Source organism: Cyprinodon tularosa, unplaced genomic scaffold (assembly GCF_016077235.1).
Source record: "Cyprinodon tularosa strain WSP-4 unplaced genomic scaffold, ASM1607723v1 ctg1786, whole genome shotgun sequence".
NCBI lineage: Eukaryota > Metazoa > Chordata > Actinopteri > Cyprinodontiformes > Cyprinodontidae > Cyprinodon > Cyprinodon tularosa.
This window is the reverse complement of record NW_024038600.1, coordinates 1-15991: the sequence shown is the minus strand read 5'-3', so window position 1 is coordinate 15991 and position 15991 is coordinate 1. Positions and strand designations below refer to the sequence as shown.

The 15991-nt window shown below is 39.4% G+C and overlaps 1 protein-coding gene, 1 long non-coding RNA gene and 1 pseudogene across 2 annotated transcripts; 1 reads left to right on the top strand and 2 right to left on the bottom strand.

Moving 5' to 3' along the window:
- Nucleotides 1-505, bottom strand: LOC119781514. The gene is made up of 2 exons (XR_005280580.1): nt 447-505; nt 1-330 (listed from the first exon to the last, which is right to left on the bottom strand). It is a non-coding gene; the product is annotated as an uncharacterized LOC119781514 (long non-coding RNA).
- Nucleotides 506-2665: 2160 nt separating this feature from the next.
- LOC119781515 lies at nt 2666-5362 on the top strand (annotated as a pseudogene).
- Nucleotides 5363-7557: 2195 nt separating this feature from the next.
- LOC119781518 (SLC35A4 upstream open reading frame protein-like) lies at nt 7558-9446 on the bottom strand. The gene is made up of 3 exons (XM_038282007.1): nt 9310-9446; nt 8784-8882; nt 7558-7994 (listed from the first exon to the last, which is right to left on the bottom strand). Exons 1-3 carry the CDS (start codon nt 9322-9324, stop codon nt 7797-7799), a joined length of 312 nt encoding a protein of 103 aa, XP_038137935.1. The 5' UTR covers nt 9325-9446; the 3' UTR covers nt 7558-7796.
- Between the last annotated feature and the right edge of the window lie 6545 nt (nt 9447-15991).

Here is a 15991-nt window from a genome sequence, read left to right as displayed (position 1 = left end):
AAAGTTTGAACGGCTTTTATTGAAAGGTATTTAGAGTTCGGTGCAGAGTTCCTCCGAACTCTGTTCGGCCGGAAAACTGAAAGACGGAACAGGGTTTACCCAGAACTCAGACGGAGTGGAATGATGCAGCCGCTGGTTGCAACTCAGTTTTCCTGTGGTACTTGAACGGGTCGTGGTGAAGATGACTTCCTTACTCAGAGAGTGATCTCAGCGTGCTCAAAGGTGGCTGGATCCAAACCTCCTGTTTGGAATCCGTCGCTCAGTGTAAGACTCAGCTGATCCCATTTGGGAGAAGGCGGCCCGAAAAGGTCCAGTTTGCAGGAAGGCTTCCTGCCGAAAGGCAAAGAACAAACAAAGCTGAGACTCAGGGAGAAACAAGCGCTCAGTTAAACTCAATGTGATCTCAGCTTGGGTAGAGAACAAAAACTCAAAATGCAAAAACTCACATTAGACTCAGCATAAACAAGGCTTGGCTAGAGTTCCCCAAACTGGCAAACACTCTGGCGTCGAAGTAGTGGCAACCAGCAGCTTAAAGGAATAGTACACCCAAAACATGATTAGCCTTCATTTTCTACTCACCCCCATGCTGAACAAAACTCTGGAGTACTTTTTTGATATCTCAAATGCATCTGGAGATCTGGGAGGCTTCTTGCTGTCTGCTGACATTCAAATAATGGAGGTCTATGGCGCCCGAGACAGAAAGGTCCATAAAAGTCCATAAAAACGTGTCAATATTCCTCCATACTGCTCGTCCAATGTATTCCAAGTGTCCTGAGTGGGTAGCGTCCATAATTTACTTGAAACGAAGTCATTTAGAATGTTTTTAGAGCATAAACAGTAGTGTATAGGATTTCCTAATAGCGCCCCCATGCGCGCTCACGACGCTACGGAAGCCGGCAGACCAAACCAGCGCATTCAGCTCGGCAAAGAACTCATGCTCTTCCTCAACACTGAAGTCCTCAGACATTTTTCTTTCGTTGTTTCTTTCTTTGCACAGGTAAACAGCACATTTCTTCTTCTACGCTTGCATTATCGGCAGAGCAGACGCTGAATGCGCACTTCCTTCCGGTTTGGTCTGCCGGCTTCCGTAGAATCGTGAGCGCGCATGGGGGCGCTATTAGGAAATCCTATACACTACTGTTTAGGCTCTAAAACGTTCTAAATGACTTCGTTTCGAGTAAATTCTGGATGCTACCCACTCAGGACACTTGGATTACATTGGACGAGCAGTATGGAGGAATATTGACACGTTTTTGTGGACTTTTGTGGACCTTTCTGTCTCGGGCGCCATAGACCTCCATTATTTGAATGTCAGCAGACAGCAAGAAGCCTCCCAGATCTCCAGATGCATTTGAGATATCAAAAAAGTACTCCAGAGTTTTGTTCAGCATGGGGGTGAGTAGAAAATGAAGGCTAATCATGTTTTGGGTGTACTATTCCTTTAAGAGCAGTCCGGTGATGAGGTAACAGCTTGCAGGTGTGTGAGGAGGCGCCTCCTGGTGGTGGAAGGGAGAAACACAAAAGACAAGAAAAACAGACAAACACAAAAGCTGGGATCCTGACACCTTATGGAAATTCAAGTACAAATGATAAAGCATCAGGAAAAAGACTGGTTGTCTTACAACTCCTAATATCTACTTTATCTCCTGTTCAGCAGGACGTTCAACAAAACTCCCACAAAGCAGAACCCTGAGTTGTCTGTGGGATGTTTAAGGCTTGTAAGGTGGTTATATGACCAAACTCTGCTTTAAACTTCTCCACAACATGACCTCTGACCTGTCTGCAGTGTGTTTCAGTCACTAATGTTCTTTGAAAAATCTCTGAAGAGTTCGATTTCTACTAATTTTAAATCACACAGTTTTCAGTTTTTGTTACCTGCATATATTTCATGTTCTGTTAACTGCACAATTACATGCTTCTGCTTTTACATAAAAGAAAGCTGATTCTCAATTGGATAAGCAGAAAAAAAGGAAAATTATTTTTATGGGTGTGAGATGATCAAATGTGAAAAACAAAGATCATAAATGGACTGGGACAAAAAATCGGCCCTGTCATTTTGGACTAGACTGGCCCCACAAAGATCATAAATTATTGGAGGGAAACTTGTTTATCCATCAAATTTGCACAAAAAATCTGAGTATTTCAATAACTGAATATTAAATTAAAGCAATTTCAAAGCATGTTTAGGAAAAGGAGCAAACTGGTTTTCAGACAAATATTTGAGGAGGAAGAAGGACGGTAAACATCAATAGCCAATCCTAGTCACTATACACAGGGGTATACATATTTTCCCAGTGGTTGTCGTTGTGTGGGCTATGAGAAATAAATGTATGAATGAAGATGTCTGTGGGCACGTGTCAATCATGTGAAGCAGAACTGATACATTGAGAAAGTGTAAGTTATTTCATGTACAAATCTATTTAAAAGATCTAATATTTCTAAACGTCTTCTATTAATGTTAATAATCTTGCATTTAATAACCTCTCATTTTTAAGTTTTGTATTGGGGATAATAATTAAGTACTAAAATTATTACTACTAAGTTTTAGTTGATTTTGTGATTAATGATCAATGGTAAAGTCCAACACCCCCAACGTAATGGTATGGTCCATTTCACGAATGAGCTCAAACCGTTTAGATTTTCTTTATTTTATGTCCTGTCAGCAGCACAACTGATAGATTGGAGCGTTTTAGACGGTTTCAGTTAAAGTTAACAGCAACGACTTTACAAAATGGTAAGATTAATATGAAAAGTTTTTAAAAATATATTTGAATGTAGGCTTGTAAACTGACATTAATGGAAGTTGAGCCGAATGCTTTGAACAAGCTAGCATTTTAATTCAACAGGCAAGGCTTTTGCTTTATTAACGAAATGGTAGCTTTTATTGACAAAAAAAAAAAGTTTTCAGGCACTTTCAACTTAGGTCAGGTTTGGTTTTTACCAACATTTGCTCTGGATAGCTCATTGCGCACTTTTTTTCCCTGCTGTAGCGGTTGTCCCTAACGGTTTATTTCGGTCCCTGTTATTTATTTATTTTGTCCCGTTAGGAACTTAGGTAACTGGCAGAAGTTTTGAACAAGGGTTATAATCTCATATTTGACTCCACTGTCTCCAACAGGAATGAGGGATTATAGGATAATGATTACAACTGTAGCATGTATACATTAGCCCCAGAAGATATGCTGTTAAATTATATCTGTTTGAATGACATGACTATTTGTCTCCGTTTATAACCAAATTATTATAAAATATAAGGTAATTATGCAATCTTTGTTTGGCTGACGTTCAGATCGGGAATGCCGGTTGGGAGCTCTACTGCCTTGAACATGGGATCCAGCCAGACGGCCATAATCCAAGTGTAATGCGCACTGGTGGAGGAGACTGCTCTTTCAGCACCTTCTTCAATGAGACTGGAGCAGGAGAATATGTCCCTAGAACGATTTTTGTGGACTTAGAGCCCTCTGTTGTTGGTAAATATATTTATTTGATCTTATTTATCTTTATACTCAGTCAAACAAATAAATCCGGTCTATAATTAAAATGTGTCTCTTAGATGAAGTGAGAACTGGGCGCTTCAAACAACTGTTCCAACCTGGGCAGTAGAGACTGACACAGGAGTGGATTTTCACTCCTGTCGTCCCACTCCCACAGAAAATAATTGTTTCCCGTCCCGATCCCGGGCCAGAGTAGAAATCTAAATCCTGTCCCGTCCCACTTCTGGTGATTTTACTTCCACTCCCATCCCGCTCCCATTCAGAATGACTCCTGCTCCCGCACCACTCCCATTCTTGTTGTCTTCAATAAGATATCACTTTTTTCAAACTTCTCCAAGTCAAGTTCGCCACTAACTGTTGGTCCCTCCATTGTTGTTTTTCAGCGCGGGTGAAAAACTCAGAGCGGAAGCACTGTTGGTTTTTGGGTCGTGTAGTTTTTTTGACTCGCATTATGGTGTAGGCTACAAAATGGCGGCGACAGTACTGGATTTTTTTTCTTTCTATTTTATTAAAAAAAAATTTTGGCATCGATCCTAGTTTTTTTTTTGTTGTTACTATTGGTTTGCTCCCGTTAATGTTTAATCCTGTACCGTCCCAATCACGTGATCGTTACTGACTCCCATCCCACGGGAATCCCGTGACCCGTGGGATTCCCGAAAAAATGTCAGTCTCTACTGGGCAGCTGATCTCTGGGAAGGAGGATGCTGCTACCAACTACGCCCGTGGACACTACACCATCGGGAAAAGAGCTCGTTGATCCTGTTACGGACAGAATCCGTAAACTGGTAGGTGGATTCAATGTTGGATTTATTGAGTTTCCACATATTTAAGGCAATATTATTGGGCTGCTGGAGTTTGAATCCAGCTGTTGCTGAGGCCAGCTGAAGTGTATTTGAAATGAGATTTCTAAGCGTCCTTCTTGTTCTCCCTCTCTTTACACAGTGTGACCAGTGCACCGGGCTTCAGGGCTTTCTGGTCTTCCATAGCTTTTTGGCAGAGGAACCGGCTCTGGTTTCACCTCCCTCTTGATGGAGCGCCTGTCTGTAGATTATGGCAATAATTCCAAGCTGGGGTTCGCCATCTACCCAGCTCCTCAGGTTTCCACGGCTGTAGTGGAGCCCTACAATGCCATCCTCACTACCCACAGCACCTTGGAGCACTCAGACTGTGCTTTCACATCTATGACATCTGCCACAGGAACTTGGACGTTGAGCATCCAACCTACACTAATCTCAACAGGCTGGTGGCTCAGTTGGTGTCCTCCATCACGGCATCTCTTTGCTTCGATGGAGCTCTGAATGTTGACCCAACAGAGTTCCAGACCAATCTGGTGCCCTATCCTCGGATCCACTTCCCCCTGGCTGCCTATGCCCCTGTCATCTCAGCTGAAAAGGCGTACCACGGGTAGCTCACTGTATCTGAGATCACAACCTCCTGCTTTGAGGCATCCAACCAGATGGTGAAGTGCGATCCCCGCCACGGCAAGTACATGGCCTGCTGCATGCTGTACAGAGGGGATGTGGTGCTGAAGGATGTCAACGCCGCCATCGCAACCATGAAAAGCAGGCGCACCATCCAGTTTGTGGACTGGTGTCCCACTGGTTTCAAAGTTGGCATCAACTACCAGCCTCCCACCGTGGTTCCTGGGGGAGACCTGGCCAAGGTTCAGAGGGCCGTGTGCATGCTGAGCAACACCACAGCCAACCCTGAGTTTCTACTAAGGGTTATTGCAGTTTAAGTTGTTTTTTTTTTGTTTTTTAACTAAAAAGCATTTTGGATTGAGGTGTTCTGATTTACCTGTGCTGTAAATCATTACATTCATTTTGGTTCTTTATATATGGATCTTTGCTGGAGTTGGATAGCTGGGTTTTCAGAAAATTATCCAATTCTTTTGTAGTTTTTTAAATACTTTGAAGAAAATAAAAACTTGCAGAGATGTCTGCTTTGTGTTGATATTAACTTGTTTCTCTACTGTTTTCTTTCCTGACTGGTGTATGGCTGTTAAAGGCTAATTCTATTGCTCTAAATCCCTCCTTTTCCAAGCTTAATTTTTTATTTTCAGACGTGAGAGCAGGACCTAATAAGTAGGGGTCTTGAGCCTCGGCTGCAATGAAATGGTTTAAATCAAACCATAGTCATACACTGGTCTTGCTAAAGTCCACATTAATTAAAGATGGGATGAAATGTTAAGAGAAATGGAGATTAATTTTTATTTATTTATTGTTTCATAGAGGGAAAGTTGGTGCACAGCAGCAGTCAAAGCATAACACACACTTAATAACACATTAACAAGGCAGGAATGAAAACCTCAAAAGAAAACCAGTTAAACAATAGCTGCTCAAAATAACAATTCCAGAAAAGATTATTACTTAAAGACAAAATCTGTGAAATTGAATTTTTAAAAGACCAAACCCTTCATAACAACATAAGGATAAAGTGATTGTCAACAGGCACATATTTGCATTTGTCTCCCAGTTTTAACAGGACAAATCTTTTTCAGTTATACATTCAAAGGCAATTTTAAGAAACAATGCAACCAAAAATCCTTTTAAATCAAATTTTCTTTCATGGCACAAATTTTTATACTTCATAAAAGCTTGCAAAGCCATGTGTGGTTATGTGTTACATAATGCAGACAACATACCATTAGCAATGTACAGTTATATGAAAATCTCAATGCTGCTTTACAGTAATTTCTTGTAGAATGAGATACTTTTACAGTTAAAGGGTTAACATCATGAAGCTTTGAGTTCAATGTTTCTTATCTACAGTCATGTTTCAAACTTTGATGAATTAAGTGATATAAGGGATTATTAGTGCAGAAACTGGATGTTTTTCAGTCAGTTTAAAAAAGGGAAATGTGTTAACATGCAAATCTTCCAAATGTTAAATACAATAAACAGGTTTTTAACACATCAGGTGGGGAAATAAAAGGTTTTTTTCAAAATAAAGTAACAGCTTTAAACCTCTAAAGGAAGTGCAAAAGATCCACACATTTCCAGCATGAGAGAACAAGCCCGAGATCTCTGAGAAACAGATTATTGCACATATGGCATGAGATGAGATCAAGTCCAAACCAGATTAGGCACTCTTACAACATTGAACATAAAACACATCAACCATATATTTCCACATGCAATAACAATATGACATAAATGCTTGTGCAAAAATTAAAGCCTGGATCATATTGACAGAAACAGAATGAAAAGTGAGACACTTATGGGAAAATTAAATAAAAAAATTAAAACAGATGCAAAAAATAACAGATGTGATATTTTTTTCATCTAAGTTATTTTACTGCAGAGACAAGCCATCTGAAACAACAAATATTCCATCACCTGCAATGATGAAAAAAGTCCTGATAGGTTGAGTTATGCTCTGAGATGAAAAGTGAACAGCATTTACAAATGTTAAGGCTTCTGTTGGTCATTTCTAACCAACATGAGATAATGAAAAACCCCATAAACACTCATTTGCAAGGGAGCAATATCACAACATCAGAAGTAGCAAAGCAATAACCAAGCATTCCCTGACCCTTACAGGCTTCCAGTTCACTATGAAACTGCAGCTGATTCCCATATTTTATAAAAAATATTTCTGATTCTTCGATACAGGATGTTGTTCAAGCACTTAGAAATTGAGGCCCTCCTTAGTTTTAATTTATTTAAGGAAATAAATAAGCTAACGTTTTCAGTAAACAAACAGTAATTGGCTGATTCTGCTCTCTGATTGGCGCATCTCTAATTAGTGAATGTCTATCAAGCACATCAAATGCTCCTCTTGGTGTTTAGCTCATTTTTCTTTTGCTTTATGAAGAGCCTGGTTTTTAACTTTATTCAAGTTTAAAGCTACTATAATAAAACCGGAATTTCCTGTGATATAAGTTGACAAAATTGCACAAACTGAATAGAATCTTAAAATAGAATATTTGACTTTTTTCCCTCTTTGGGCTTTTCTATCCTCACAATAGTGATAATTCTACTTTTTCACACATATTTAGACTGAAACTGACTCTCGGAGCTGGCAGGGCTGTTATTTAAACAATGGCTTTTTTGTCATTGAATTAATTTACACATTTTTATACTGTTCTGCATCTGTTTTAAATCTCATCATTCTACTACAAATGTTTACATTTCTATCCCCAATTTTCCTGAATGTTATAAAAATCGACCACCCTGCATACAGCATGGTTGAAAATAATCCCATCACAAAATAGCGATCAAGTGCATGTCCATTCCATGCGTATAGCTTTACAGGAGCCATCTTGATGTTGTAATCATCCTCTATTTTGCTACCCTTTTCTCATTTTCTTCCTGCCTTCAGGTTCTGAATGTACTCCTTGATTGTGTTTTCAATATTTGGAACAGCGTAGTTTTGCGCTGCGTATATCCCTGTGCATGTTCCTACTGCAACACCCATCAGTGCCGAAGAGCGGAGCCTGGCGACCACATAACCAGCCAGGAAACCCTTCAAGAAAGGAGAAGCGAGCAGGCTGCCTCCCTGGAAAAAGAGGAGATTAAATCAATTGGCTTTTTGAGTTGATTCACACCAAAATGTTCCCACAGCTCAGCTCAAGTTTTTAATTAAGGTCAAACTTTCAAAGCCTAAGGAAGGTCAGAATTAAGATGATGAATTACTATCAGGGGCGGATTTAGCATTAGGCAATACTAGGCAGTTGCCTAGGGCCCCAAGTTCCTGGGGGCCCCATAAAACTCTGTTTACATGTACGGTTAATACAACTTTTTCTCATTTGTGAACATTCATTATGTATTTGATAAAAATACTTTCGTTAAAACCGCATTGGAACGCTTGTAATATTAAGTGCGTCTAAGCAGATCAGATTGGATCAGTCCATTTGCTGCACATGTGCAGAAAGGTCCACACAAACAGCAACAAGGACTGTGTTATTTACTTTTGCCGTCGCCTTTTTGGAAACACAGGAAGGAACAATCGGCTAAGTCAGCTCAGTGATTGGAAAAAATCTTTCATTCCTTTTGAGACAGCATGAAAAATCAGCTGAGAACATAGGAACATAGGAGAGGAAAACAACAAGAAAAGGGACAAGAAGAGAGGGACAAAACATAGAACAAACAATGTATTTCTGTTCTATTAAAACTTTCTGTATCTGTATAATGGGTCTGTTTTATGTGTTGTCTTCTTAATTCAGAGGGCCCCATCCCCGTCTTTGCCTAGGGCCCCAAATTTCCTAAATCCGCCCCTGATTACTATCAATCTTCATCTCTTAAATTAATCTCCCCTCTGAACCGAACTTAACAGAAGGACTCTTACTGGAGGAATCCCAACTTGAATTTCTTCCTCCACCCGTTTCTGGATGTCCTCCAGCTGATCTTTCAGCTCCACCAGGTCCCTGAGCTGATTTAGAGGATTCTATAGTGACATCCACAGAAACACAGAGCGGAAAAAGGTTAGAGCTGCTGTCTGAAATCCTAACAACAACAAAAAACATTTTTATTAATGCATTTTATTCATTTATAAAGAAGGTGTTAAACTCTCAAAGTCCCTTAAAGTTTCGGACAATGTTTAGGCAGCTTAACCATAACAGTCAAGTCCAGCATAAGAGTTCACATTAGGCTAAAACGGGATTGTTGTATTTTCTATGATTTCCGTTGGATTTTATGCACAGAAATGAAGCATACCACTAGCATAGCCAAAGGCGAGAGACAGCTACAGTGATTGACATAACTACAAGCTAATGCTAACTGCTAGCGGCCATTAACGGGCTACATCAACAACAGTGCATTTTAAAACGGACTTTTACATTAAAAAAATACATTTTAAAAACAAAAGTTCTCACCTTGTCATTAGACATTGTTTGAATTTATCCGACGGAGTCTCCTTAGTTGATTAAAAGTGTAAGTACAGGAGAAATGTAGGGAAAGTGATAACAATACTTCTTCTGTGTGTAATAGAGATCAGTGGTGTAGCGGAGTTGTGAACTTACTGCCCCCACGTGGTTAGAAGGTCGAAATGCAATGACACTCAAACAGTCTGCTTTGAAAATACACTCAAACTTCATAACTATAATTTTATGAATTATTTTTAATAAGCCAGATTAGGTTTAATGTCATTTTTATCAGGTTATTAATCTGTTTAATGTTACTTTAGTTAGACTTTTCTGGCAGTTTAATTAAATATCCTCCACAGTGTCATCTTTTGTAATCAAAATTCAGTGTATTTTATAAGAGGAAATGGTGTATTATATATTAAAAGATTTTCAGCTGTGATATGTCTGTTTCATCTTCCATTTTCTATAAAATCATCTTCTTGTTTCAATTACAAATTCACTCAATCTCTCATTTTCTATGATGCTCTTTACCTCTTGCAGAACTTGACATAATGTCAATATAGATGCATTTTAAATAGGAGAATTAAAAGCCACATATTCTCTCAGTTTTCCTTCATCAAGTAGACAAAAAAAGCCATTGATCAATGAAAAGTCTTAGAAGTCATATTTAAACAAGTCATGTGAGGTAGACAGCAAACATGTGGAAGAAGGGGCCAAGGTGCACAGCTAAAATGTCTGACCTATTCTTTAGCGAGTATGATGCAGAATATGAACACAGCAGATCAGCCTGAACACAACATCCAAACAGTAAGACATGCTGTTTGCAGCAATATAGTATAGATTTTATAGATTTTTTTTAGGTGTTGCTTAGAGTTCACAGCAGAGGTGAATTATCCAGGTCCAGAAAGTAAAAAAACTGTACAGAGATCAGTTCCAACCATTTCCATTTCCAGCCCCCCAATGCAGATTAATCACCTGTTTAAGGGTACAGGATGACTATTTCTTCTTTGACTATTTGAGTATTGATGTAACAACTAAATTTCCCCATTGTGAGATCAATAATCAATCAATCAATCAATCAATCAATTACTTTCTGGACCTGAATTATCCACCCCTGGTTGAACATAGGACATGCACTACTCTATGCATGTCTAACATGTAGCAACTTTGGAAGAGGCTTTGAAGCTTGTAATTAGAATAATTTTTTCATACATTTTCAAAGCCCACAAGTGCTCTCACGGCATCTTTTTTTAATGCCTTCCAGAGCAAAATTTTCGTTCTAACTTTAGGGAAACTCCTGTTAAACTGAAATATTCTTAGCCTTCAGCTTGTAGCATTTCTGACCATTGACTTAACTGATGACACATCGTTCAGCTAAGAACAAAAACAGACATCTGGGTTTAATGATTAGAAAGCCTAAATGACATTACATACTGAAATAACCTCAACCCACATAGATATTGCATGTTGCCTTCTTGGACTATCTGACAAACATTTGAAATTTTCTTGAGGATGTTTTTTCTCTGTGAATGAACTGGTTAGAAGTCTGATTTAGAGGCTATAAAGGGGGATTGTTGCAAGAAACAGTCTAAGAAAGATGAGGATATATAGGAAGCATTGATATCTTAAATCATCATTCATTTGGATCAGACAAAAAGAGAAGATATGGAGTGGCTCAGTCTGCAGGACAAAACGTGCTTTGACATACTTAGAAAGATTTACCACTGATTTACCGTTCTGCACTTTATACTCATTCTGTAACTTGTATGGGACAGCTTCCATTAACCTCTGGGTTATCTCAGGACCGAACAGATATAAATGACCCATTTTCTAACCTGTTTAAGCTTCAGTGACAGTCTGCAAACATTGGGATGGGAGGAAATGCTGTCCAAGCACATTCCTCCCCTCTGTAGTTGCTTAAGGAGCCATGGAGGAAGGGTGTCTCTGATCTTCAAGGCTGTTGATGATTTAGACGGGTTATTGATTGTGGCTTAGGCTCATTTGGCTGACTAATCCTTGGACGCCTCTGTAAAAAGGTCACAGAAGCCTGTGATGCAGTCAGTGCACTGATTTGTGTTAGGAAATATGTGCTTACAGTATATAGCAAGAACAGCAGGGGAAACCAGATAAGTTCTTCTCCTCTAAATAGTGGAGTGGTGTAATTAGAGGATATTAGTTTGAATAAAGCTATTATTAATTTAAAGCTTTTTGTGGAAAAGAAATTTTGATTTGTTGTGTTTTCTTAAAAACAATATTCTTCTCATTTTACATTATCAGAAAATCACCCAAAGAGGCTTATTTATTTATGTTGTGGTGAACGAATAAACCAGACAGAGATGTTAAGTAACAAAGTAAAGATACATATGGTACTCAAGAAGCTTTTTTTCTGTTTGTACTCCACTATTTAGCTTTCTGTGGACTTTTTACTTTTACTCTCTATACATTTGAAAAACAATATCTGTGCTTTCCTCTCTTTACTTTCTGAAAACATTTTTATTACTTCCATTTATATTTATAAATATGTAACATAAATGCTGCAACTAAACAAAGGGGAAGGCAAATAAATTATTTTCAGTTGGAGCCCAATTAGTTTCTAGAAAAACACTGATAAGAGTTTCCAGTATAAGTGAAGTCAGGGGGCTGAGAAACGATGCAGATGTTAAATTAGATTCTCACACGAGGCATTCCCCCCTTGTTAGATTTTAATTTACATGTTGATTATGTTTCAGGTTCTATTTTAGTATTATTGCTATTTGCAACTTTAATGTTGTGAATATCTGTCATGATCTCAGCACTAATGCCTGGTCTGATCGCTCATTTCTCACACCTGCTTAGCAGTTCTCATTACCCGCTCATCTTATCCACCTGCATTAGTCACTATATAACCAGCCTTCAGACCAGTCATCAGTGCCTGATTATTTTGAGCCTTTGGTGAGACTTATTCCAGCATTCTTGTGTTCTGACTACCTAATCCTGACCCGTTCTGCCTCTCGACCTCTGAGCCTGCCTCTTCCTGTCTGATTTGTTTGCCTGACCTGTCTTCTGATGTTTGCATGCTTGTTTATCAACCAGAACCATCTCCGGACCACTGAGCCTCCCTGCCCTCGTCGAGCCTGTCAGCCACACTGTTTGCCTTACCTGGAATTGTGACCCGACTCCATCCTGGATTCTCCCTCGGCGCCTAAGCAGACGTCTGACCTCCTGGCTCTGACAACTGACCACATCAACGACATCAGCTTTGGTTTCACCCTCCGGATCATCCTGCTAGGTTCTGACCTTGTCTTTCCTTTGACATCAGGGTCTGGGATTTCTTGTGTGGCGACTGCACTCTGCGTTGGCAGCCATCCTGCTGGAACAATCCTTTATATCTGGATTCAGACTTAAACATAAGACCAGAGGTTCCTGCCTTAGATGCCGTCGCTGCTTACTCCGATTCTGTTGTAGATAAACATTCAGAGTAATCCAACTGTTTTTCTGTTTGTCCCAAGCCAGATGTTTCAGACATGTAAGAACAGAAAAAAGTTTTATCCTTTATTCAGTTTATCCAGAGAAGATGATAATCTGTAAACAGCCTTTGGCAGTGGTAGCTATACAAACATAGCCCTGAAAAATCACAAAAATGACCCAGAACTACTCTAAACTTTTTTGTTATTATTATTAAATGCTCAAAGTGTTCCTTCTAAATTATTAACATGCACATTTCGTTTGCTTCTTCTCGTCAAACAGATAAGCAGCAATTTCCTGATAGATGATTCACTTAGAGTGCTTTGCAAATGACAGCAGTAATAAGTTATCGCCTGCTGCATCTCCAAACTTTATGCTGTTATAAACAGACAGCTAATAACAGTTCTGCAGTTCATAGCGACACGCTCTGCTAGATCATATACTATATAAGATCTTGTTGCATAACATCAATTGTTTTGCACATTTATTTTCTCATTTATAGTCTTCTCTTTCTACCTGGGATAGCTTTTGTTCCAGATAATGAAATGAAGCTTCATTTGTCATACACAATGTTTGTGTATCAGAAAGCCTGATGTATTTCTGTAAAACTAGGAAGTTGCAACTATTTTTGTCGGAAGAGTTGGCCCATGTTCAGTAAAGTGTTCCCATTAACCTGTGTGATCAGCATTCAGTTGGTGTTTTTATTGATGGCCACTGAAAGCAGCTGCTTGCGGACAGGAATGTGACTAGAAAACAGGAGAAGTGGATGGGAGGGAAGGAGGCTGGAGGAGCTCTCTGTAATGTACCCACTTCCTTCCAAAAATACATGACTCAGCATTTCCTGGGAACAAAACCAAAAGATTATCTAACACATGGTAGAACAAGAAAGAGTGGATGCATTATGTATTATTTTCCTAACCTTTACTGTTTGTCCAGGGCTTTGATCTTTGCGTACAATACAATTACAGGATTTTTCTTTTTCATGCAAACTGACAATTATTATTGAGCCTTTAAAGACAACACAGCAAAAGTCAAATTCTATTGACGTTGGTGCAAATGATTTAATGCACACCATTTGTTTCAGGCATCAACTTAACCAAATCAATATCATTGACGTTTCAGATGCACTAGTTTAGCTTCCCTTAACATAACCTACTATTATACATATTACATGCTTTTAACTTTAAAACGATATTCTGAAATATCTTCACATGTTTCTTTTTCCCAATAAAATTTTTTTATCACCTTTAAGCAGAATAAAAAATCCCTCTCCTTAAAAATAGAACACCAGAATTTTACCTCTAAAATAGAAACCTTAGTTGTAGTGGGTGTAAAACCTGAACAAAGTTTCTAATTTTTTATTTGATTCCAAATATGCTATAAACCTTTGGCAGATTTGGTGATCAGATGTATCTTAATAGATTTCTTGCCCAGAACAGAAATACAGCTTAAGAACGGCAGCTGGGTAAATTGGTGTTCAAGTATCATTTGAGAAACCTCCTTTGGTTTGTAGTGGGAAATAAAATGGCTCAACAGGTTGAAAATATACACTCACCGGCCACTTTATTAGGTACACCTGTCCAACTGCTCGTTAAATCTTAATTTCTAAGCAGCCAATCACATGGCGGCAACTCAGTGCATTTAGGCATGTAGACATGGTCAAGACAATCTCCTGCAGTTCAAACCGAGCATGAGTATGGGGAAGAAAGGTGATTTGAGTGACTTTGAACGTGGCATGATTGTTGGTGCCATAAGGGCCGGTCTGATTATTTCAGAAACTGCTGATCTACTGGGATTTTCTTGCACAACCATCTCTAGAGTTTACAGAGAATGGTCCGAAAAAGAAAAAACATCCAGTGAGCGGCAGTTCTGTGGGCGGAAATGCCTTGTTGATGCCAGAGGTCAGATGAGAATGGCCAGACTGGTTCGAGCTGATAGAAGGGCAACAGTGACTCAAACTAGAAAATTTCTAAAGAAATTTTGAGGGGGGCCACCTACTGCCCGTCTGGGTAACTGGGCCAATACGGCCCTGGCAAGTGACATTGGGGCTCCCCAGACCAACTGCTTACGCCTTTGAGGGCTGCTGAGGGAAGGAAAGAGGGCTAGGTCATGGGCAAAGAGAGCTGTGTGCCACTTGTGCTGAAATCTGGGAAATAGACGTGCACAGCATATGATGCACAAGGGTAATATGGGTTGTCCATATTGAACCACAGTGGGTAAAGCGCAATTGGCGGGCTCCGCCCGCCTGCTAGGAGCCCTTGCAGCGATGAAAAAAATCACCAATGGCGGGCTCCGCCCGCCTGCTAGGAGCCATTGCAGTGATGAAATCACTAATGGCGGGCTCCGCCCGCATGCTCAGAGCCATTGCAGTGATGAAATTACAAATGGCTATGAGCAATATGCCAGAATGTATGAGTGTGTATAAGGAAGAGGCTTTTATTCTGTAGAGTCCCTGTAGTCTTATTTGTAAAGTCTATCATGGATGTGCATCAAAAGATGGGTCATGCCCAGCAGTGATATAGAATCCATTTCCAAATGTTAAATCACTGGTTTTCCATGTTATTAGGTGAATAGCTGCTGTATTACAGAGTAAATGGGAGACTTTTATTGTGAAATTTGCTCTGGGGTGTGTTTTGAAAAGGTCACTAGAGTCTAATAAAAACAACCTGGAAGAGTTTGGGTCATAATGTTGAGCCATTTGCATCAATTATTGCATTAGTATAATCTAGAGGCTTTTATTTTGTAGGGTCCCTGGAGTCTTATTTTGAAAGTCCAACAGAGTTGTGTTTAGAGAAAATGTTCAGACCCAGCAATCATAGTTGATGACTTTCCAATCGTTAAATCACTCTTTTTCCATGTTATTAGGGCAGTAGATGAAGCGGAAATGGGAGGCTTTTATTTTGAAATTTGCCATAGGGTGTGTTTTAAACAGTCTCCTAGAGTCTATTCTCTAAAATGGGGTTGAGTTTGGGTCATAATGTTGAGCCATATAGGGCAATAAATATATGTAAAAAATATAGAGGCTTTTATGTTGTAGGGTCCCTGGAGTCTTATTTTGAAAGTCTATCAGTGTTGAGTGGCAAGGGAAGTGTCATGGACAGCAGTCATATAGTATCCATTTCCCAATGTTAAATCAGTGCTTTCACCCTCCATTAGATTAATATGTGCTGTTTAAAATAGCAGAGGTAAAATCTCTTTGAAGCACGGTTACCTTGACAACGCTTAACGAGCCTGTCAGTGACAGGAG

Excerpts from the sequence above, each read along its gene's own strand:
- LOC119781518 (XM_038282007.1), bottom strand. Across the intron at positions 7,995-8,783 it reads TTCAAGTTGGGATTCCTCCA|GGAGGCAGCCTGCTCGCTTC; the intron begins GTAAGAGTCCTT and ends CTCTTTTTCCAG.